Genomic DNA, 25,163 nt, shown 5'->3' with positions numbered 1-25,163 from the left:
ATCTTTACTTTTTTTTTTAATATAATTATTCAAAAGTTTCCAAACATCTTTTTTTTCCTCAAATTGCCGATGTACAAGCTGACAGCGTGGCACCAAGTGACGCTCTGTGAGCTTATAGATCTCCTATTTTCGACGTTTAAATCAATAACCAAGTGGTTAAAATGATTTGTGTGTGTGTGTGTGGTGCACTTTGCAGTGAACGACAGCAGTATGACGCCATTAGCCAGTGATGTGGCAGTGGGAGATAATCCCCATACAGGTAACCGTTACAACCTTCTCTATAGTCATAAAGCATAAATCCACATGTCTAATATAAAATATTTACAATATCTCATCAAACCGGTTTTCTTTAGTTTATGACATGACGACCAACCCTACACCGCGTCCTCCTCTCCGACCTCAAGGTATGTTAATGTAGAAATATACGTGTTTTTATTTAATGCATACTGTAGTGTATACACAACCATTCATTTTGAATGCTTGTGTATTGGGGCGGACGTGTGGTGAGCATACAACTTCATGATAGGGGGCGGGGGGGGGGGGGGGGGGGGCGCACCCTCTGAACATGTTGGGGTTGTTCACAAACATTTTGTGTTTGTTTACAAACATTCAGATATCTGTTTGCAAACATTCTGGCTTTTTTTTGTTTGTTTGTGTGTTTATAAGCATTATGGGTTTGTTTACAAACACTTGCTATTTGTCTACAAATATTTTAGGTTTGTTTACAAATCTTTTGGGTTTGTTTACATACATGTTGGGTTTGTTTATAAATTGTGTTTGTTTACAAACATTTGGGATTTGTTTACAAACAAATGGCCAAATAGGCCTAAACGTTTTGGAAGGTCTTGGAGGACTTTTGAGCATCCTGCTTGCTGCTGCACACTGATAAAAGTGGCGAAGTGGTCCTGTAATAAATAATGGGTCTTGATATAAAAAGGCAGACACTCGTTGATCATCAGTGAATGATTGTCCTTTTTTTGTCTTTGTTTAATTGCGACTGATATTGATGATGAAGCCTCATGTCCGCTGCCGTCTCGAGCTACCCAATCAGCTGCCACCACCCGCCCTAAAGGCGGAGCCTTGTCGGGCACCCTCCCACCCTCCCATCGTAGAGGTAAGACCATTTAAACACCCGCTACACTAACATCTATCATTGTTGATCCTAAAAAAATATTTACATTTTGGATGATATCCAAATACGGATTAATTGTAGTAAGCCTTGTCCCATAGGGCAGGAGCCTATTGCCTGTTTGTGTAGCGTATGGGCCAGGGGGTGTACAAGTACACCGACCCCCTGGACATGAGGCTAGCATGTCGCAGGGACTTACCCCCAATCCAACCCTTTGATGCTGAGTGCCAAGCAGGGAGGCACTGGGTCCCGTTTTTAAGAGTCTTTGGTATGACCCAGCTATAGGGATCGAACCCTGACCTCCCAGTGTCAGGGCGGACACTCTAACCACAAGGCCACTGATTCAAACGTAATGAAATACTGGTGAAAACTGAAATATTACTTTGATATCCGTTCAATGAGCCCTTCACTAAGTCCCTCCCCCCAACCCATCCTTGTCCAATAGGCACGTTAAGCAGCAAAGAAAGCTTGACCTGCATAGCAACCGTTGCTAAACTATTTGGATTCGCATTGGACAAAAACCTTTTTGGGGTGGCATTTAGTGAAGGGCTAATTGCAATATTGCACTTTTAAGGCCAATATTCCCAATCCTTTAATGATAGTATCGCCTCCCTCCCTCTCTCTCTCTCTCTCTGTCCCTCTCTAGCCTCAGATACACCTCCACCTCTCCCTCCACCTCGTGTTGAAGGTAACCTGTTATAGTAATTATCACTTGGTTGGTGATGGCCGTGTGCACCGCATTGACGCTCCATTATTGGTGGAGCAGGGGTTCCTGTTTTGCAGAGGGTGTCAGACCCCTATTGTTAATGGGCTCCCTGGTACAAAACCATGGACATTAACCCTGTATGGTACAACACCATGGACATTAACCCTGTATGGTACAACACCATGGACATTAACCCCATGGCTGTCTCACAGAGGTGTCCTCTTTTCTTTATAGCATCTCCAGTGACAACCGTTCAGACGACAGCAGTCAACCCAGAGCCCCAAACCAGAGAAGACATGTTGAAATGTAAGTGTTTTATTATATCAAAACCAGAGAAGACATGTTGAAATTCCCCCCCGCCCACCGCAGTTCTTGTATTTGTTTTACTGGTAAACAAATCAATCGCTTAAGTGGATTATGTTGACAGATGCATGCTTCCCCCCCTCCTCCCTGCAGATCACTTTGTGCCCACCATGGACCCCAACACAGCCTACCGCAACGTGCTGGTGTCAGAGGGTGGGTGGAAGGCCACCCTGAAGGCAGAGAACCAGAACCCAGCGGAGCACCCGGACCGCTTCAGCTACTGGAGGCAGATCCTCTGCAGCCAGGGCCTGGCCGGGAGCCCCTACTACTGGGAGGTGGACTGGACGGGCCAGAAGGTATGGAGGGGGTTAGTATAGCTCCGTTTAAAACGCGTTCGCTCCGAGAAGAGGTTCCGTATAGAGGTATCCCTGCATCGGTAGGAACGGGGGTTGAGCCGTCCAAAAACAGTGGCGAAAACCCTTTTTGCAAAAAGTAAAGGTATCAGAACCGAGCTACATATGATAAACTGAGGATAGGCAGGTAATGTTTTCATGAAGCAACCGCTTACAAAGCGTATGAAGTCAGTCAGTAGCATGTTTCCCCCAAAGCAATCTTACGGGGGTTGACTGGACTATCATTTTTTATTTAAGCCTGATTTAAGCAGTTAATTGTGTCACGCCTGTCTTAAAAATGTCAGTCAGTGCCTATCCTCAGTTTATCAACTGTAGCTCGGTTCTGATACCTTTTTACTTTTTGGAAACGATACTGCGAAAGGGGTTTTCGCCACTGTTTGTGGACGCCGGCTGAACCCCCGTTCTACTGATGCAGGGATATCCTGACACAGAACATCTTCTCTGGGGTAAGGCGTACGGTAGATATGAGGTTCCAAGCGGAGCTAGGATTAGTACAATCTGAGAATCCCATCGTCAAATATTCGGGAAAACAGCGCCTCCCCTGTTGTTCCTCGAAATTTGACGCGAGGCAACAGTCTGTTTTGAGAGACTAGGATTAGTATAACATTACACTGGGAGGTTGACTGGACCGGTATGGAAGGATTATAACATTGTATACAACAGGTAGTTCCAACTCTCTCTCCCCCCCCCCCCCCCCCCCCCTCCACACACACACACAGATAACCATCGGCGTGGCCTACAGGGATCTGGACCGTAAGAGTTCAGACGAGCAGAGCCGCCTGGGTCGCAACGCGTCGTCGTGGAGCCTGTACTGGTCCGGGACGGGCTTCTCCTTCTGGCACCGAGGCCAGGAGACCCTGCTGGGCTCGCCCAAGGCCCGGCGGGTCGGGGTCTACCTGGACCAACACGCCGGGGTGCTGGCCTTCTACCGCATACACAACGGCCAGGCCCAGCTCATCCACAGGTATAGGGGGGGGCGCTATCCAAAATGACCGTAGAAGTACATTGAACGCACATGAAAACCCCCCAAAACACACAATTATTTTTAACAGATGTACAAGCTCGCAGCACAGTGTGACAGTGTCCACGGGTTAATGGGGACAAGTATATGCACCATGCCAATATGTTTACTCAAGTAGAATTTCACTTCTAATGCAGTATTTGACTCGGGAGGTACGAGACCCAGTTCACTTCTAACAGAGTATTTGATCCACAGGTCCGAGACCCAGTTCGACGGTCCTCTGTATCCAGGCTTCAGGTTCTGGACCGCGGTGGGATCCACCGTGACCATCTGCAAACTGGACTGAGCTTCAGGATGGAGAAACCCCTCGTATGACCCACTGGGTCCCCCTAACTCAGGGGCCCCTGGGCCCAACAGGCCTGTTGGATAATCCTCCCCTGACTAACACGCTGGTGTCCTCACAGGGAAAACGGATGATCTACAAGCTCACAATACAGGTGACACGAGACACAACCTATTATAAAAGGCTTTACAAATCCTTCTAGCCCTGACATCTGATCCTCTCGTTTTGTAACCACTGTTAATTAGTTCTATGTTCTTTGGCCCATAATGTTCAAGAAATTATACATTTGTTTTTGAATAAAGTAATATACATTAATATGTGTAATGGTGTTGTAATATGTTGTCCGACTGTAATTATATGCCGTAATGATAACGCATTTACATATCGCATCAAATCAAGTAGTCCAGAATGACATAAAAAACAGAACAAAAATAAGTTACAGCTGCACTATGTAACTGTCCTCTCTACCCCAGATTTGAACCAGGTTTCCTGCACAAAGTGCTGATATTCTTATTCACCATTGACAAAATACAACCACCCCAAGTTATATTGTATTCAAGGTTTCATGACGTTAATTATTATAATTTTTTATTTTTCGTTTTTCTTTAAAAAAAAATTACTTTGAACATTCAGTGGATTTTCTGTGGTCTGGCGTTTTCTCTGGGGTTTGGAAGCCTTATGAGCTGCAATGAAAACAGGCAAAACAGTGACATCTGCTGGCAAATCCCATTGACATATATGGGATTTGTAGGCTGGGACATCACAAACGGCAGGTAAATCAGAGCACTTGTTTGAACCAACATTTGTATGTCACAATCCCTTTAACATACTCTACCATACATATTGCGTAAGTTATATTGTATCAATATACTCTACCATACAGATTGTATAAGTTATATTGTACCAGTAAGACGCCTGAGGGCGAGAAGCAACCTCGCCTGAAAGGGCATAGGGGGTCAGATCAACATCTGGAATATACTGGCCATATAAGGAGCGTGTCTTGAGTGTACAGGGTTTGATGAGGGCCCAGGTAGGGCTGGGCCTTAATTTTCGGGCCTGTTGAGAACTCTAGTTTTCGCCGGCTGTGGGCGCGGCTAACTTTGGGACAGGCCCGTCTAGAGTTCAAATGGACAGGTGTCAGTCAAAAGAGAGACGTCGAAGAGGAAGGTTGGATGGGGAAGGATCAACATAATGGAATGTCGTAACAGGTCGGCTCCATATATGGAGATCAAAGTGTTTGAGGTTTGAGGTCAGATGTAGAGTCGCTGGCCAATATTGATGACATCGCGTATGTCCATCCCTGATGATGTCACGAGGCATGATCATGCCTGGGGTGACGGACTAACTGACAGGAAATGCACGTTTTCATAGTGCGGTCGCAATTAACATACTCTGCCATACAGATTGTATGAGTTCTATTGTATTAAAATACTCAATGGAAGATGCCATATACGGAATGGACACAATTACATTGTATTCATTAAAAAAAAATCACACCCGTGTGAACCAACCCTCTCCCCCCCCTCTCTCTCATTAGCAGGCAACGGTGCAGTACTACAGCACCCCTACTGGTACATACTGGTGCTCATTAACGTCACATAGGTGCATGACCAACATCTCTCTCTCTCTCTGTTTCTGACAACAGCGCCCCTACTGGTACTAATAGTCATACTCGTGCTCATTAACGACACATAGGTGAACGACACGGACATTGCTGTTCCTTGGAGTGGTTGCACCACTCAAAAAGTTACTATATATCACTGCACAACAACACTGAATACATAACATGATAAAAATCAGCTTGCGACAAAACCTGTCAATAGCCTGTTGAAAGGAGCGAGTAACACGAGCTCCTGTTCTGATTGTTGATATCGGTGGCCCAAATTTTGAATGACATGGACCTGGATATTATGCAACTCCTAAATCTTTCCTCCCAAGTCAAGAACCAGCAACGATGGCATCTGATTTATTAGATTAGTCGTCTCTGTCGGGTGGAAACCTCATGTGATGTCCAAAGCTGCATGTCACCTTTCAGGATTCAAATCTGAAAATGGCAAAAAGCAATAGATCTACAAGCTCAAAGCGTGCATCATGGCGCTCTGATGCTTTTGTGTGACGACGGAGTATATAACATGAAATGATTATATACTAATAAACTGTATTCATATTGCACCTTTCATGACATGAGCGCAGCAGAAAGTGCTTCACAGAGCAGTTAAAAGAGGAATGCGAAAGCATGACACATTAAAATGTGTGTTAATTATATAGGATGACACTATGCTATATTAAATCACGGAAAATACAGGCACATATATATATATATGATAACAACATTAAATGGCTCGTGTGTGTGTGTGTGTGTTTTTCACTTTTCATTTTCCACAGGGTACATTTAGGATATTCTGTGCACTGACCTATATACAGTAGAACAGTGGTTTTCAACCCTTTTCATGTCAAGGCCCATTCTTTATTTGGCATTTGAGCCACAGAACCACAAATTTGATGAGATTCATCATCTCAGACCAGAAACTTTGAATATTTTGTTGTCTGATAAGATTTTGTCCACAATTCCATGCGGTGTTGATCCGAGAGATCGGATACAGAGAGATAACAGGCAAACGTTGATCAAAATATTGATGAATTATTTTACATTCTCTATTTATTGTATAGACTTCTTGTAAATGAAGTGATGCAGATGTTTAACAATAATCTGCTGCCTATCAAGAGTTGAAGATCTATAGGCCTATATGGGTCCATTTGGTTTCCGACATCATTTAGCTGATGGGGACCACCTTGGAACCCCCTCAAGGACCACTGGTGGTCCCCGGACCACTGGTTGAAAAGCACTGACCTAGAAGACCATCATAATGTCCCTCATGGGACCTTACGGTCGTATCTGTCCATCTATATGCTTCCCTCCTCCACCTCACCCTGCATTCAAAGATAGAATCATGCACATCCTAGACCCGCTCCCTGTGGAACTATAGATGAGGTGACCTCTCCACTGCATGGTCAGGCCAGCTGCAGTTCTCTGGTTTTCAGAGAAAACAGCGATACCATCTGCCCTACACACTGACTACACAGTATACACTGCTACACCTACACAATGTGTAGCCTACATACATAGTGTATAGTTACCGATATGCGTTGTTAAAAGGATTAGTGTCAGATACGCAGCTTTATATTATATTCTGATTGAGTAAATCATTGCTCCAGTCGTGTTTGTTCAGTAACGGGGGTCTTGCCATCTCTCCAGATTGTTAAAAGGACAACTCCACAATTTTTTAACCTATCTTCATATAATTGGTCTATTAAAGGTATATTCAGTGATTTCACTTCATTCAAATATCACTTTTTTTGTTTTTTTTGTGATAATCCTCCCTACTATAGGGTGTGCTGACTATATACCCCCACCACTGTAGAGCGTGTGCGTGTGCATATCTTGTTCCCGGGGCGGGACCAGGTTTTTTTCCAAATCACTTGAATGCTCCTTTAAATGTTTGAATGAAGAATTAGGGAAAAATTATGTAGGCTACTCTGTGTCTCAGGAGGGCTGTTGGGAGTTCAGACAAGTGTAATTCAAAGTGCTTCACAGGAAGAAGAACAAAAGGGAGAGGAAAAAAAAAGGAATCTGAATCAAAATACAATAATAAGGCATAAAATACATTATAGAACATAAAGTATCTAGATATATATTTTTTATATAGTACAGAACAAATAAAAAGGAAGACTTTACTTAGATCATGCAATGATGTATAAGTCTAAGATCATGCAATGATCTAAGTCTAAGATCATGCAATGATCTAAGTAAAGTCAATGCTAAAAAGGTGTGTCTTAAGACTTTTATTTAAAAATGCCCACATATTCAGAGAACCGTAGAACCCCCTGGGCTTGCTTCGTGACACGTGGTGAACACGTGAGTTTGTAGATTGTCTATTTTAACTGGAACTGGAACGCTCGCCCCAAAACACACTCACCCCAATTTTTTTGGCATAGTTTTACTGAGGTTAAGTTTAGGAATAAAGTCAGGTTTAGAGACAGTTTTACTGAGTTTACGTCTAGGCATAAGGTTAGGTTTAGGCATAGTTATACAGTACTGATGTTACGTTTAGAAATAAGGATTACATTTTGGCATAGTTTTACTGAGGTTAAGTTTAGGAATAAGGTTAGGTTACTTTAGACATATAGTTTTATTCAGGTTACATTTAGGAATAAGGTTAGATTTAGGCATAGTTTTACATGAGTATACATTTTGGAATAAGCTTACGTTTAGACTTTAGACAGTTTTACTGAGTTTACGTCTATAGGAATAAAGTTAGGTTAGGCATATATTTTACATGAGGATATGCAGGTCTGTTCAGGCATACCTTGCGAGCGTGCGTGAGTGTTCTCGTATTCTATTGACGTACTTAATGCCACCGAAACAACATGTTTAAATCACACCTTGCATCAAAGTACAGCCGACACCCTGCATTTGATACGAGTGCGCACGCCACACACACACACACACACACACACACACACACACACACACACACACAAAGACACACACCCTCACAGTATCCCAAATCATCACCAGTCTCCCTCTCCCATCCCGACCCGTTTGATAGACAATCTGACACTCATATTTCAGCATAATGCTATGCATGTACACACACACACACACACACGCATCACAGGGCCATTGTTAGCCGCGGTGGGAACAACACACACCAATCCCCCCAAGGGGACAGACACTTCCTGGCCTGAATCTACCTGACAAAGCCTTATGAGGTGTGTCTGTGTGCGTGTGTGTGTGTGTGTGTGTGTGTGCGCGCGTGTGTGTGCGTGTGTGTGTGTGTGTGTGTGTGTGTGTGTGTGCGCGTGTGTGTGCGTGAGCAAGTTGTGAGTGCCAAAAGTAGAGTACAATTTGAGAAATAAACTTTGGGAGAAAACTGGTCTTTATATGATTATAACATTATTAACTTTATTCATGCTGCATGCCGCAATGCTGTCGCTGGCCCAACATAGCACACAACATAAATGGAAACATATACTTTGTTTTGGTGCTATCCCTTTTGGACTGGAGTGTTTGACTGTTTCTACATTCTGTCACTATTCAATCAATCAATCAATCCCTCAAAGCACCCAACATAGCACCTATAGCTAGCTCGTACCTATAGGTGGGGGGAGCCAATGGAGAACAAGGAGGGGGAGTGTCTCTCTCCACCTCAGAGTTTAAAACCCAGAGTCGTCTCTGTCTCTTCTATCAGTCCGCCATCGGTCCTCCTCCAGCATCTCCACTGGAACAATCCTCGTCACCATCCTCCTCCTCCTCTGAACGCCAACATGAAGGGTAAGAGGACCAGGAATTTCCACCGATATAGATTATGCATTCGGGCATTTACAATAATTGGCAATTTAGACACTTAGCCGACGCTCTTAATCTACGTACAGTAAGAGTACAATAACACGAGGCAATACATCAAATACATATTCATATTCAAATATTTATTCATTGGACAAAGAACGTGTTTCACGACACCCGATGGAAAGTCATAGCTGGGAAAGACGTTTTTTTTCCGGAGTGGAAATACTGTAACTTTTGCGTCATCAGGCGGACCGGAAACCAGCGACCGGAACTTCCGGTGCTGTGCCGTGCTCCTCCAAAGTTATCCCCCCTATAGTTTAAAATGTCTATAATCGTTTCCTTTCTTAATTGTTTAATAATTGTTTGTTATATGTCCATCTTTTATTCTATAACTCTAAACTAATTGGTTCACATTATGTGGGGAACAAAAACAATGCGACACCAACAGGAACCCAACACCGGAACACAATAGCTTTTTTTCTTTTTTACTAAACTGTATCACACGGCTATAGTTTCAGAACGGATGCCAGGCTTTGCTCTGCGAGGTTAGACGTTTCATATTGGGATTCACAATGGGTGTAAACTAAAGCATTCGTTCCCAAAGTGGGGTCCGGGGGTCCTTGAGGGAGTTCCAGGGGGTCCCCGGCTAAATGATAGTTATAGGAACCAAATGGACCCTTATGGTGTGTGTAACTCAGAGTGTACAAATGGAACCAACATTTTGATCCCAATACTTTTGTACTTTTACTCAAGTAAATATTGAGCACGACAACATGCACTGGTGATCTGTTTTGAGACATGCTTACATGTCTGTTATACATTTGTCCGTCATGCTTGAGATAATATTGTTTGAATTATTAAGATATAGAATAGTCCAGACTGGTGCATCGTTTTCTAACTGTGCACCAATGGGTCCATTTGGTTCCATTTTTATGTATGCAATTATTTAGATTATTTTTAATACTAATACAGTAGGCTATATTTTCTAATGTAGGAAAAGTATATACTTAAGTTGCGACCCACAATCAGTTTGAGAACCATGTGCTCTAGTCTACACTAATAATTCATAATGCATGCTTTTCACTGATTAACAGTCTACCTTGTTGTTTTGCTCCCAGACATTGTAGTTGTGTGTCTGCTGGCGGCCATAGCTGTAGTCCATGGACAATCTTCATCTGATCCCCCCCCCTTCTCCTGGAATGGACCTCAAGCTGGCCCTGACACAATGAACACCGGAGAGAACAACTGTAAGACACAACACACACTGTGTGTGTGTGTGTGTGTGTGTGTGTGTGTGTGTGTGTGTGTGTGTGCGTGCTCCAACTTGGAACCCCAACTTATGCACACATCTACATTATGATGTTAGCCCAAACAATACTTATTTTCTATCAATGAAGCTTGAGTTCATGCAGATGTCTTTGTTTTGGTCGCATTCCGTAGCCAATAATTTGACTGATGATTTGAGTCAAAGAGTCTCCATTGAGTTTCGACCTTGTGCATCTGCTACTTTTGTCGATTTTGTCTGACACAGTAGTATGACGGCCTACTAGATCAAGGGGAAAAAAAAATAAAGTTATACTTAGAGATAACTTAGAATTCATATTAAGTCTTCCAAAAAATCCTAATGATCTCAGATACTTCATGAAAGCAACCCTCTGGCATGCTTGGCTGTATGGCTACCAAAACATCATAATTCTACATAGTGTACTAATTGTTTTGCCTAACAAGAAAAACAAATCAGTCTTTTCATATTTTGCGCAGTGTGCTTGACGGACCAGGCGTCGTGCGGCTGCTGCCTCATGCAGAAGCAGATGCACAACATGGAGAGTTTCTTCAACCACAGCCTGAGCAGCCTGACGATCAGCCTGAACCGAGTGAAGCACGTCCTCGACAACGTCAGAGGTGAGTGAGTGGCATGTATCTGTATACATGAACTTTGCAAAGTCTACATAACTTAACATATGGCCCTTCGAGCCGGATGGAGACCAGCCTGAACTGAGTGCAGCACATCCTCAAAAATGTCAGAGGAGCCAGTCAAAATGCTCTCTATGATGCCTCTGTTGAAAGCTCGTAGGACTTTGGTATCCTTGCCAGTTTCCTCAGATGAATAAATCTGATTTGTTGAAATAGCTATCTACCCGTCTTCAAACAAGCATGACAGAACACCTAATCAAAATAAAAAAATCTACTGGGCTGATCAGACAGTCTTGCAGAGCAGAGTGGCTAGGCTAGAAGTTTGCATGGGAAGTTTGCGGCCACAGTATCGCTAAATCTGGCAAAAAATAATCTATCAAACATCTGAATACAATGAGATTGAACTGACAGTTACATTTTGTTTATGTGTCAAAGAATCTGTCTGGCGCTGTCATGTATTTCCCGGGTTAGAGGAGATACATGTAACACTTGCAGAAAGGTTGTTATTTAGAAAGAGAAATACCCCACAATATAATATATAACATAATAACTTGCTTTAATCCCTCCCTCCCCTCCACCCATGCAGCCAGTCGCAGTGCCTTCTCGGTGGCGCTGACCAACCAGGCGTGGCACTGCTACGGCGATTTCCGCGACGTCGAGCCGGTGCGCTACGAGCACGTGTTCATCAACTTGGGTGCCGGCTACAACCCGGGCACCGGCGTGTTCACAGTGCCTCGCTCCGGCGTCTACAGCCTGGCGCTCACCGTGTACAGTGATGCCGGAGCCCCCGGGAACAGCCTGCACGCCTGCGCCGCCCTGACGGTCAACGGTGAAATAGCTGTCAACACCAGCGAGACCAACCAACAGGTAGCAATGATGACAACAGTGTTCATGTTGACAGCACATTTTGATTTAGTTTTAGTCATAGTCTCTTGGAACATTTCTTTTAGTTTTGGCAACATTTTGGTCATCTGCGGCACACAAACTGATTATACTGTAGATGTTCAATTGTTCATAAACGAGAGCTTTCTGCACCCGGCAGTCATGACTGACTCATTCTTGTTGCTTAGTCTTAGCTGACAAAATCAACACGGCTTTGAATTGCCTTCCTGGTGTTGTTGTGGCGGCGGTGCATGGTTGTTGAAACGTGCGACAATACAAAATAACCTTCTCATCTCGTCTGGTCTCGTATAGGACCAGGAGGACAGCACCACCACAGTGCTGGCCCTGCAGCTGATGGCTGGGGACAGGGTGGCCGTCATCCTGCCTATCGGATGTCAGCTGTGTGACTCCAACAGCCACTTCAACACCTTCTCCGGCTTCCTGCTCTACGCCACCGACTGAGTCCTTCTGTTCTCTCTGTACCACATCTTTACCTCTACAGTACACTTCACTATAGGGTTTAGAGGGTCCTTCCCTCTGCAGTACAGTTCACTATAGGGTTCATAGGGGCTTTACTCCTACAGTATATGCTTTTTTTTGTCTGCTCTGCGACTCACGTTCCATCCTCTTTAGGTCTATCATTATAACTCTCAGATTTCCACTGGTTCAAGGGGTTCTCAAACTTATTTTAATTTCAAGGACCCCCCCCCAATTTGCACCCCGGAGGGCCATGTAAAGCACCCGTAACTCTGCGAGTGTACAAATGGAACCACCGTTGGAGTTACAGGCCTATAAGGGTCCGTTTGGTCAATCCTTTAGCTCGGGGACCCCCTCACGGACCCTGCTTTGAGAACCCACTGCACAGCTATAGTGATCCCCATATTGATGGCTTACATATACTCTACTGTGGAGATAAACCTATGGATCTCTGAGCGTTACAATACTGCCAACATTGATTTCCATTTAATTTAATCGCCACAAACCCCAAATAGTATCGTTGTCATGAATGTACACTGTGATAAAACACTGACGTTGTGTATACTGTATGTTTTGTGTGAAAATAAAAGGCAACGTTTTATCAAAGGACATCTTGTTTGATTTAACATTTTATTATCACATGAAGGGGAGGCAGTGGATCAGGGGTAGAGTGACCGGATGGTTCGAACCCGGGCTCCCCCAGAGTTAGTGTTGAAGTGTCCGTGAGCAAGACTCTAAAGGGCTCCCGATGTGCAGGTTGGTGCCTTGCATGGTTTCCTCCGCCATCGGCGTCTGAATCGGTGAATTGTAATGTACAATCTCTGTAAAGCGCCTTGGATAAGAATTAAGCTCTATGCTGTAAATGCAACATTTAGCATTTTCCACAATATGTGTACACAGCACGGAGGTAAGGTAAGACATTTAGGCTAAAAGGATAACACAAACGGCACATGGCCTGGGGACTTGTTTCCATTGTGGTCCTAATTCAATTAATCAACAGAGCATATAATAGGATATCCTATTAACTCTTATCGCCCAGCGTCATTTATTTGGAACCATTAAATCAGTGCGCCCAGCGATTTGCAGCTTCAGAGCCCATTTCAAGGTCAGATCACCCACCTTACATCCCGTACCAGAAGCATTTAAACACAAAGATAAATCCTATCATATATAGATTAATTCAATTTGGGGATAGTATTCCCCCTGACGGACAGATCGAGTTAGAATAGATACATGGAAGGTAGTAGAGGTTACATTTCCCCACTTCATCCTCATTTTCTGATGCCAATACACCAATATTCTAACCAAATAACTGCATGGGGACCCCACTTTTGGACAATTTTATGAATAGCTTCTCATGATTAATACGGTCAAAGGCTCTGGACGCATCAATAAAACACATAGGGCTCCATTTACGTCACCTCTAAACCCCTTATCCCTAAACTTCTTTGCCTTTTGTTATACTATTTTGAAAAACATTTTTGAGAAGTTCAACTAGCCGATCTACATTGACACGTTGTGAGTTTGTAGACTTGCCATTTTAACTATTAAAAGATGTTTTGCACAATATTAAAAAAAAAGACAAAGAAGTGTAGGGATAAGGGGTTTAGCGGTGACGAAAATGGAGCCCATAGTTCCATAGTGGAACTGTGCTTGTTATACAGTAGTTATTCAGCATTTCCTTTAGTGCAAATATGCAAAGGTCAGTGCCAAGTTTTTTTCTTGAAACCCAATTGGTTATCTGTAGACATCACAAACTATATACATCAAAGCCCATGCCCTTTCGGAGATTTTTGTATTTGTATTTTTAGGTACTTTCATGGAGGTGTTTCATGGATTTACTGTTGTCTGTTTTGTAATGTCATGTAGCCTACGATGTACATGTGTGTATGGTGTAATGTAATGTGTATGGGTTGTATTTCTGCCTCGCCAGTTCCCACTTTGTTTGTATTTACTGTAAATAAAAGTACAGAACCGGAGGTCACCAATTTCACAGTAACACTGCCATGCTGGAGTGACCGAGTGTGAGTGAGAGAGTGGCCAAGATTTGGGGTATTGGCATTTGGCTCAGGTGTGGTTGGGTGTGTAGGAGAGGAGAGGAGAGGAGAGGAGAGGAGAGGAGAGGAGAGGAGAGGAGAGGAGAGGAGGAATTCCTAAGGAGAAAAAGGAGGGAGTGTCTCTGATCTGATCTGATGTCCAGTCCATTTAGACCGGGAACGCATTGTTGTTAATATCATCCATTTCAATGGGGCAATTAACCCCTTTTTGTTGTTATAATAACTTATAGGGTGAGGATTTAGAAGGCGTTCTTCCTCTGAGGTCTAAATGGGTTAACAACGAAACATCCTTCTATCAGTCCTATGCCTCCATCACTCAAATCCATCTGAACCGGCACCTCAACCCTCTGAGTTTCAACATGAAAGGTAAGAAGACCCAGGGACTGCTACCACCGTAGTTATTTATGTATTTGTTTAACCCATTCTGACCTGAGATCAGATTTCGTACGAGGTTTCCACTGGACACACACTGGTCTGATGAACCCATTCTGACCTGAGATCAGATTCTAAAAATGTCAGTCGTTCTTCGATTTTTCAAAAAATAGCAGACCTACAAGCTTGTAGCGCGCCACTCGGTGGCGCGCTATGAGCTTGTAGATCTGCTATTTTTCAATAGCTAAAGCATAACATGATGCTAACACCAAAATGGGTGCCCGGTCAGAATGGGTTAACTCAATGTAAATGGGCCAGAGTTTGCCGAAGCTAATTTTCATCTGTAGTCCCTGGGCAGGCTGTTAAAAGTGGTGATAAAACTATTGATATACAAAAACATACATACATGCAGGCCTACAATACAAAGACAAGTCAAAATGATACAGGAGACAGGGCAATATCACAGTGAAATGTGAGAAGTGACCGCAATGACAAATGGAGCTGATATGATATGATTACAAATGTGGCTTGCTTTAAGCCACCTCTTAAGGTTACATTTGAAGGTCAAACATATAAGTGGTCGCTCTCTTACTTCTGTAGGGAGACTGTGATGGGAGGCTCTAACAGAGAAGACTGTTTTACCAAACACACTACATCTGAATAGATTTTTTTTCCCCCCTTTTTTATTAACTCGAAAATATATCTCGGCGAGAATGTGATATATGTTAAAAAGTAAGTTTCTCGTGCATTCCTGTCAGAAGTTATGTCTATCTCCTTGTTGTGCTGTCCCAGGTGTCTCTCTCCAAAATCCCCTGTGCACATTAATTTGGTGATGGGCCTGCAGCCAATCAGCCAATCAGCAACACAGTTCTCTCTCTCTCTCTCTCTCTCTCTCTCTCTCTCTCTCTCTCTCTCTCTCTCTCTCTCTCGCTGCGCTGTTGCGTCTGTGTGTGTGTGTGTGTGTGTGTGTGTGTGTGTGTGTGTGTGTGTGTGTGTGTGTGTGTGTGTGTGTGCACGCGCATGTGCGTGTGTGTGTGTGTGTGTGTGTGTGTGTGACACTGATTTATTGAATATTCTGACTTTCAATTCAAATGTACATACATTTAGTTTTGATTGTATTGTTGCTTTTTGCCTTGGCAATGTAAATGTAACCCATGCAGCCAACATGGCAACCCGCAAATGGCAACCCATGTCAACTGTCAATCAAGGCAGTATAAAGGTGACATCAGTTCCTACACTCCCCACTCCCACTCCCACCTATGCAAGATGGCCGAAATGTTTGACAGCAGCATGTGCCTGTCCACTGTGACAACCTTTGGTTACTCTTCGGTGAGTCATATAGGCTTGGTGTCTTAACTTGGATCAACTGGTTAACTGTTTGTTTATTTTGAAAGCATTTGATTTATGATTTATGTTTGAACTTTTGGTTTAATAATTAATATTGATGTATTCTATTATAATATATAATTATATATATTATAAAATATGGGTTGTGGGGGCTGACAAGGCTATACAGCCACATGTGTTTCTAATGTGATGTAGGCCTACATAACACTAATGACAATTATCTTTTCTCTTCATGTAATTCCAGAATATGAAGAGTCACTCCACCAGTGGTGTAGGAGGCAGCACCAAGCCCTGGACCCTGAGACGAGCCATGTCCATGGGCCCCACAGCCCCACCAATTTAGGCTTCCGAGGACCCCCACCCTACCCTGGAGCCCATGTGAAGTGTCCCAGACCGATGCCCCCCCTCCCTGCACAAGACATTGAGGTAAGAACTGTACACTATAGCTGCTGCTGGGAAGAGCTGCTTGCTGCACAGTGAGTACAAATCTTGTTTATTGTCCTTTGCTGTCGCTGGTGTGGTTCTGCAGGGTAGCCTACTGATGGTGTTGCTCTGGTTTGCGTTTGCGTTCCGGCTTCCTTCGGTTGCGTCGTGTCGGGCTGCCTGCTGTTGCACTCGTTTCCGTTGCGTCTTTTGCGTCGACTGCCACAATTTCGGCCGGTTCTGTCATTTCACCTAACTTGTGGACACTGCCTGTCATCTGCAGAAGAACGTGATGGTTCACGGTAACTGGGTAAGTATCTGTTTTTGTATTCTTTGCTGCTGGTAGGGTAGGGCTGGTAGGGTAGGGTAGGGCTCCTACAAGGGTAGGTTTTTGCGTTGCGTCGCAAACAAAGCACTTTGGCACAGGCATGGAGCTCCTGGTTTACTGGGATTGGGTTCGATTCCCTGCTGCGCCCTATGCTGATTACATTTAATCTGTTAAACAGGCATCCTTTTGCACAATGGAGCGTCGCAGTCCCTCCCCCTTTCAGAACGACGAGTGGCCCAGGAAATGTTTCTCCATTTCATTTTCTCCATAGGCATTTCAAAACGTATTTATTTAAAGACTTTTAAGCGTCGTATACGAAGCCAACTCCTGTCGTGACAAATCATGACAACGCACACAATATTTTGGACCAAATAATTACAAAGAACACAACGTGTTGTAACCTGCCGTTTTATCTACTTTCTAATTCTTTGTTTGGCCCGAAAAATTGTGTTTGTCATGATTGGTCCGAATGTTCACTCGAAAATTCCTGCCAAAGTTCGAGTCCTAAAATAAGGGCTAGGGTACAGCCTGAGTGTGTGTGTGTGTGTGTGTCCGTCTGTTACCAGCTAATCTCCAGTAGCCTACCGTTGACAGTCAATGCCAAATTTGGCACACACACTCCCTGGATACCAACGATGAACCTCTGCCCCAAATTTTCCAGAACGGCCTGTTATAGCGCCACTAGGAGGCCGACATTTGTAAAACACTTTTTGTATTTGATTTTTCAAGACGGATCTGTCCGATATCTCATATTCCATCCTAATTAGGTAACATTGGCTTTCAAAGTTTGCAGGATTGGCCCGTTTTGGCCCACACTTTTTCATGATTGCAGGTTGCCTCGTCTCTAGGCTGCTTCTACGCCAATGGGAGACTTACCCATAAAACCCATAGTCTGAACGGCATAAAACCCATACTCTGAGTTCCACAGCCGAGGCAGAGGCTGCGGCACAGAATACTGCAGATGTTCATAGACAGTTATGACTCGCCATTTTTTTTTTTTATTGTTCCTCTGTACAGTTTACTACAATGTTTAACATCTTTGTTTAACTTATCTGTGTTCCTTTTTTGAGTGGTGCAACCACTCCCTTACGGAGCTATGTGTGGGGCTGGGTGGGTGTCTGGTATGAGCACGGAAACAGCATGGTTGTTTTTCACCACCTGTGTGCAACCTAACGCACACACAAACACACACGCACGTATTAACTGTATGCTTTTGGGTGTGCCAGTACCAGTACAGTACAGTACAGTAGAAGGACCGCCACACGGTGAATCTGTCATTTCTCAACCGTTTCGGACGCGGGGTGGCATGCCAGAACCGGGCCTAAAAAGTAAAAGGTTGATGCTATATCGACAGAATTTCCATCTCACTACTGTGTTTGCTTCATAGCACTCACTGCCTACTAGGGCCTCTTGAGGTTAAGTTGACGTTTAGTAACCAATTATATTCACTATTCTTTTCATGTAACGATAAGGTTGATCATTATTTTGAATGTTTTCTCTTCTGGGAAACCGAGATGTCGGGGTCGAATGCACAGATAGCGCATGCATTCTCCCACTCAACTATATCTCACCGTTGTGCCTGTCTCTCGCTGTCTCTCTCTACTCCCTTTTCCTCAGTACAACCCTCCCGACCTCCCCCACCCCCTCTCTCTCTCTCTCTCGCTCTCTCTCCCCCCTCTTATGTTTTGTGTAAAATAATCACTATTGTTTTCCATTTCATTTATATCATCACAAACCCCAAAGTAGTTTGTTGCGATCCGTAACAATGTGATGTGTGTGATCAAATACTGACGTTGTGTGTGAAAATAAATGCCAACATTGTATCAAAGGACATTGATGATGTTGTGAGGTACTTTGTTTGATTGGATACTTTATCAATAGTTTGCAAAAGCCACATAAGTATAGATATATAATAATGCTAAAATGATTAAGCTCAAATCTAACCACCATCTCAGGGAAAAGAGCCACAGGTTAACTATTGTGACTGGTAATAACCCACAATCACACCTCGAGGCAATGTATTTCAGTGGGTTTTGTCATTATTATTTTTGAAAGATTTCTACCAAACAATACACATTTTCATGAGTTGAAAATGTAATCGGGAATAAAATAAAATAAAATAAATTAGAGAACAAAGAATAAATCGGAATAGTAGATCCATGACACATTTTGTGAGGTTAATTGTGCATGTGTTCATCTCACTTGTTGAACACACAAATTAAAATCACACCCATGTGAAGTGAGGGGCGCTCTTATACATCATCATACATCATCACGTTCCAGAAAATCACAATTGGCGTATTCACTTTTCTGCCCTCACTTTTTATCCTCAATACATACTTTGATCAGCCAATCAAATCATCACTATGGCGTGCTCAGCCAATCCAATCATCGCTATGGGGTGCTCAGCCAATCAAATCAGAATATTCCATTCTGGGATCACTAAATAGCAAAGACATTTCCACCTGCTGATCAAGGAGCTGCAGGGTTATCCTGATCGTTTAAATGTATAGTTTGAATACAATGACCCATAAATAAGTTGTGAATTTGTGTTAAAAATGTTGCACTATACCTCCAAAAATGGTGTGTCCCATGCACTAGGAAAAATTGAAATTCGAAGCAATGGGCGGGAACCCCTTTTGGTGTTCTAACCCTTCCGGACGGGAACCCCTTTTGGTGTTCGCGTGCGTGCGTGCGTGCGTCTTCAAGGTTCAAGGTTGTCTTTATTTGTCACTTTGCCATGCCGGAGTGACCGAGTGTGAGTGAGGGAGTGGCCAAGATTTGGGGTATTGGAATTTGGCCCAGGTGTGGGTGGGAGAGGAGAGGAGAGGAGAGGAATTCCTAAGGAGAAAAAGGAGGGAGTGTCTCTGATCTGATGTCCAGACAAGAGTTTAAGAACCAGAGGTCGCATGTCCTTCGATCACTCAAATTCTCCTGGATCTGAACCTGTATCCTCCTCCTCTGAGCTTCAACATGAAAGGTAAGAAGACCATGCAGGGATAGATCGTACACTCACTGCTCTTGAGATTGGTTATACATTCATGTATTAGTCCATATGCGGTCTAATAAATGAATGTATTATTAAACAAATCTCAAAACAAATCAAAAAAATATTTCAGAGTTTTCGTGCCAAATTAAGGACTTCCCAAATGTATGAATCCCGGAACTCCCACATGTATATTTGGCCGCGGATCCACCGTTTGATGTGATGTTGATTTTTCACGAGTTATAGGTTCACAACAATGCATTCTTTCTAGTGAGTAACAGTCACATCTAATGTTGTTGTCTTGTTCCCAGACATTGCATTTGTGTGTCTGCTGGCGGCCATAGTTGTAAGAGATGCAAATGCACATTGGATCGATAGCTTGGCCTTTTCTGATGATCCAAAACATGATGATCATGACAACAACCGTAAGTGTGTGTGTGTGCGTGCGTGCTTGTGTGTGTGTGTGTGCACACGTGCGCTCCTACTTTTAACCTCACCTTATACACATATACATTACATATGATGTTAAAGGTGTAGTCAGCCGAAACATAGCCTTGACTTCGTGGCGATTTTTCCCCCGCATTCCTACAGTAGGCCTATATATAATAATTTGATGATGTTTCAAGTCTAACTGTCTGCTTTGACTCAGCTGGAGTCAAATCTACAGTTGATAAGTAAAATGTATGTTGGTGGGCCGTGATGGCGTCGTAATGCCTAATTTAGTAATTTATACTTAGCCGTGTGCCGAAAATATATTGTAGATCGGCTATATTCGGAGCATGACACCTGTGCACAACCAAGCGTATAAGTTGCAACATGACTGGTCTTTTAGTTCTATACTTGTCTGGATCTCTCCTCCACTAGTCCCTCCCTAACATTTTAGTCTAGTTTTTATTTGTTGACAAAATTGTCAATATATTGGGTGCAGTACTTTAGTTTAGACAGTTTTTGGTTTAGACTAGTCATTGGTTACCGTTAGACCAGTCATTAGTCCTACAACTACTGTACAACCTATCTCAAACCCTCACCCTAAACCTAACCTCCCACGGGGCAGCACACCTAAACCTAACCTTAACCCATGTCTAACCAATGACTATAGTCTAAACTAAGTATATGCACCCTAAACCCTCACCCTAAACCTAACCTCCCACGGGGCAGCACACCTAAATCTAACCTTAACCCATGTCTAACCAATGACTAGTCTAAACTAAGTATATGCACCCTAAACCCTCACCCTAAACCTAACCTCCCACGGGGCAGCACACCTAAACCTAACCTTAACCCATGTCTAACCAATGGTCTAAACTAAGTATGCACCCCCAATAGCACCCCCAATAGATTTAGTCATCACACCTTAGTTTTTCTTTAGCTTTAGTCTGTGAAAAGCCGACAAACATTTTATTCGTCGTTATAGTCAACAAAATTAACTGGTTTCGTTTTTACGTTGCTTTGTAATTGTTAATGCTTCTTGTTTTCTTCTTTTTTCTTCTTGCCTCGTTTTTGCTGTACACAACAGGACGTTTTCTTATAGTCTTACCCCTACATTTGTAACCTGCTGTGCCGCCTTAATTTGGGGCAACTGATTTCCCCCCCGCGGGATAATAATAATAGGCATCTATGAAGTTATGCTGTGGCTGTGTGTGCCGTGTGCTTGACGGACCAGCAGGGTGTGGTGAAAATCTGTCTCTATCCTATACATGTGTTCTGTCTCCTCTGCTCTCCCTGGGATCGTGCGCAGCGTGCTTGACGGACAAGGCGTCGTGCGGCTGCTGCATGCAGAAGCAGATGCACAACATGGACAGTTCGTTCAACCAAAGCCTGAACGACCTGGAGGCCAACCTGAAGCAAGTGCAGCACGTCCTAGGTGAGCGAGAGGCGTGTATATACACGAAGCAACACGGACACAATCATACCTCACACACACATAGACAGTTCTCACCCTCACACACAGCTCGCATTTCAGCGTCATATGTTGACGTCACCAACGCTACCAACATGGTATAAACTTAAATAAAAGCATTCACCACAGAGAAATTAAGCAGATAATAAAATAATGTAATTCATACTTCCAAGTATGTATTCTATTCTATATATATTATCAATAAATACATTTGCTCTACATGTGGAGTGTCTTGAGACAACTTGTTGTGATTTGACACTTTAATACAATTTAATTGAACTGAAGTCTCCCTTTGTTAGTGTCAAAGTAAGCTGGCGTCACGAGCCCTTTCCCTGCAGGCTTACACACACACACACCGCTGAATCCAGCGAAGCCGTGTAATCACTCCCTTTAATGCCTCCCTCCCCTCCACCCATGCAGCCAATCGCAGTGCCTTCTCGGTGCAGGCGCTGACCAACGAGGTGTCGTGCTTCGGCGATCCCTCCCTCCCCTCCACCACCACCCATGCAGCCGATCGCAGTGTGTTCTCGGTGGCGCTCACCAACGAGGAGTCGTTATACTGCTACGGCGAATTCCGCAAGGTGGTGGTGGTGTTCTACGAGCACGAGTTCATCAACCAGGGCGACGTCTACAACAGGAGCACCGGCGAGTTCACGGTGCCTCGCTCCGGTGTCTACAGCCTGGCACTCACCAGTACAGTACAGTACAGTAACGCCGGAACCCGAGCCGGAGTCTCCATGATCGTCAACAACGTAATGCAATATCAAGATCATACCTGCAGCGGGATCAGCGGGACCAACAAACAGGTGTGATGGATGATGACGCAACAAGCTACTCAAAACGTTATTTTAATTCACAGCTATAGCCTGTTTTCTGCTGCCTTTTGAGAGTTTATTTTGCCAGGTGCTTGAAAAGCATCCTGGCCTACATTCACTAATACCTCTAGTAGTGACCGTAGTATAGTATAGACAACACTTTTTCATGATTGGCTGCCTCATCTATATAGGCTGCTTCTAAGCCAATGGGAGACTTACCCATAAAACCCATAGTCTGAACGGCATAAAACCCATACTCTGAACGCCGCAGTCATACTCTGAATTTCTTGTCCTTAAAAGTAGTGGATGTTCATGTCAAGGACCCCCAAATGGATATGTATTTGGCCAAGGATCCCCATTTGAAAATATTTGGTGCCAGGGACCCCGATAAGAGAAGATTTATCTTAAAATGTGGGAAAAAAAGTATTCCAAATTGGTTAATTTAATTATTTATTTCAAAAATAGATCACAACGCGTCACTGATCTGCTATGTTAGAACAGCCGAGGTATGAAATTGTTTGATTGTTTGAAGTAAAAGATTGACGCTATATCGACCTAGCCTGGATAATAAGCCAGACTAATATCACACAACATTGTCGTGGGATATTAGTCTGGAAGGGCTCTCTGTGGATTTCATTTCCCGGGGGGCGGGTTCAAACAATTTCTCTTTGACACAATTGGTTAGACCTACAGTCAGTCAGAGGCATGCAGCACGCAGCCCATGCTACGTAACACTCAAGCGACAAGTAGGAAGTGGTCTTTAATTATTTGCATGCTGAATGCATTCCAAGCATTAGTTTTGCAAAAAAACACTCATTGGCTAAACACGGCCAATGCCGTCATCACAAATTGATGATGTCAGCACATTTCCGGGTTAACTTTTTGGCTACTAGGCTATATTCTGCATGTCTAATACCTCACATGTAAATATCTCATGTAATTAGCAATGTATTTGTGACAAAGTACAGTGCTTTAGGACACAAGGGGCATTGGTCCTTTTCATCTTTTTGCAGATTATGAAACTACTCACAGAATGTAAGCTTTCAAATGTTGAGTCATTATTTGAAAAATATATGCTTGTTGGAATGTTGTTAAACCTCTAACCATCCATGGGAGTAAAATGCTCTCAGAGTTAAGTTTTTCACACTACTGACAGTCAGGTAAAGTGTGAAGTGTGAACTGGATGAATTGTTAACTCTTGGTGGTGAAACCTGAGAACAATAGCCACACATTATTGATTGATTGATTGAAATATTTATTATTTATTATTAGATTTAACAACTGACTTAACAACGGTTACATTTGCAGACGGCCCATACAGTGCTGGCCATGGAGCTGAATGCTGGGGACAAGGTGTCCGTCATCATGCATATCGGATATCGGCTGTGTGACTCCAACAGCCACTTCCAACAGAACACCTTCTCCGGCTTCCTGCTCTATGCCAACGCCACCGACTGGAAATGAGTGCATGCCTTTTGTCCGACAGCAGGGCATAGGTCCGATCCATTGCTCCCATCATCGACTACCTACCCCAAACCCTCACCCTAACCATAACCGCGAGCACGGGGCAGCACACCTAAACCTAACCCCAAACCCTCACCCTAACCATAACCGTGAGCACGCGGCAGCACACCTAAACCTAACCCCAAACCCTCACCCTAACCATAACCGCGAGCACGGGGCAGCACACCTAAACCTAACCCCAAACCCTCACCCTAACCATAACCGTGAGCACGGGGCAGCACACCTAAACCTAACCCCAAACCCTCACCCTAACCATAACCGCGAGCACGGGGCAGCACACCTAAACCTAACCCCAAACCCTCACCCTAACCATAACCGCGAGCACGGGGCAGCACACCTAAACCTAACCCCGAGTCGGACCAATGCTCTGTCGAACCAATGGTCCGTCGGACCAAAGTATGCCTCCCCTGAGTCCTTTCTGTTCTCTCTGTACCACATCTTTACCTCCTTACATTTGTGGTGTATTATGAATCATTCTGCAGTAATGTTCATCTTTTCAATTAAAACCCATGAATGTCTGTCAATTGTCATCTTTATTAATACATTCAGACAATACAGGTAATACCTCACATGTAAATATCTCATGTAATTAGCAATGTATTTGTGACAAAGTACCGTGCTTTAGGGGGCATTGGTCTTTTTCATCTTTTTGCAGATTATGAAACTACTCACAGAATGTAAGCTTTCAAATGATGAGTCGTTGATTGAAATCAGAAAATATTTGAAAAATATATGCTTGTTTGAATGTTGTTAAACCTCTAACCATCCATGGGAGTAAAATGCTCTCAGAGTTAAGTTTTTCACACTACTGACAGTCAGGTAAAGTGTGAAGTGTGAACTGGATGAATTGTTAACCCTTGATGGTGAAACCTGAGAACAATAGCCACACATTATTGATTGATTGATCAGAGAGGGGCTCCAAGGCTTAAAAAT

At 43.5% G+C, this 25,163-nt stretch overlaps 1 protein-coding gene across 1 annotated transcript in view; it reads left to right on the top strand.

The window, feature by feature from the left end:
• The window catches only part of ftr86 (finTRIM family, member 86), a 10,320-nt gene extending 6,207 nt beyond the window's left edge, over positions 1 to 4,113 (top strand). The window contains exons 8-14 of the mRNA XM_080772145.1: positions 354 to 404; positions 1,016 to 1,114; positions 1,776 to 1,817; positions 2,070 to 2,141; positions 2,292 to 2,494; positions 3,271 to 3,515; positions 3,768 to 4,113. Coding sequence (XP_080628271.1) covers positions 354 to 404; positions 1,016 to 1,114; positions 1,776 to 1,817; positions 2,070 to 2,141; positions 2,292 to 2,494; positions 3,271 to 3,515; positions 3,768 to 3,858 — 803 coding nt within the window. The 3' untranslated portion in view covers positions 3,859 to 4,113. The remainder of the gene's footprint in view (positions 1 to 353; positions 405 to 1,015; positions 1,115 to 1,775; positions 1,818 to 2,069; positions 2,142 to 2,291; positions 2,495 to 3,270; positions 3,516 to 3,767) is intronic.
• Positions 4,114 to 25,163: the final 21,050 nt, after the last annotated feature.

This window comes from Protomyctophum bolini (genome assembly GCF_963924005.1).
Source record: "Protomyctophum bolini genome assembly, chromosome: 9".
Lineage (NCBI taxonomy): Eukaryota > Metazoa > Chordata > Actinopteri > Myctophiformes > Myctophidae > Protomyctophum > Protomyctophum bolini.
The sequence above is the reverse complement of the archived record's forward strand: the minus strand, read 5'-3'. Positions and strand labels throughout refer to the sequence as shown.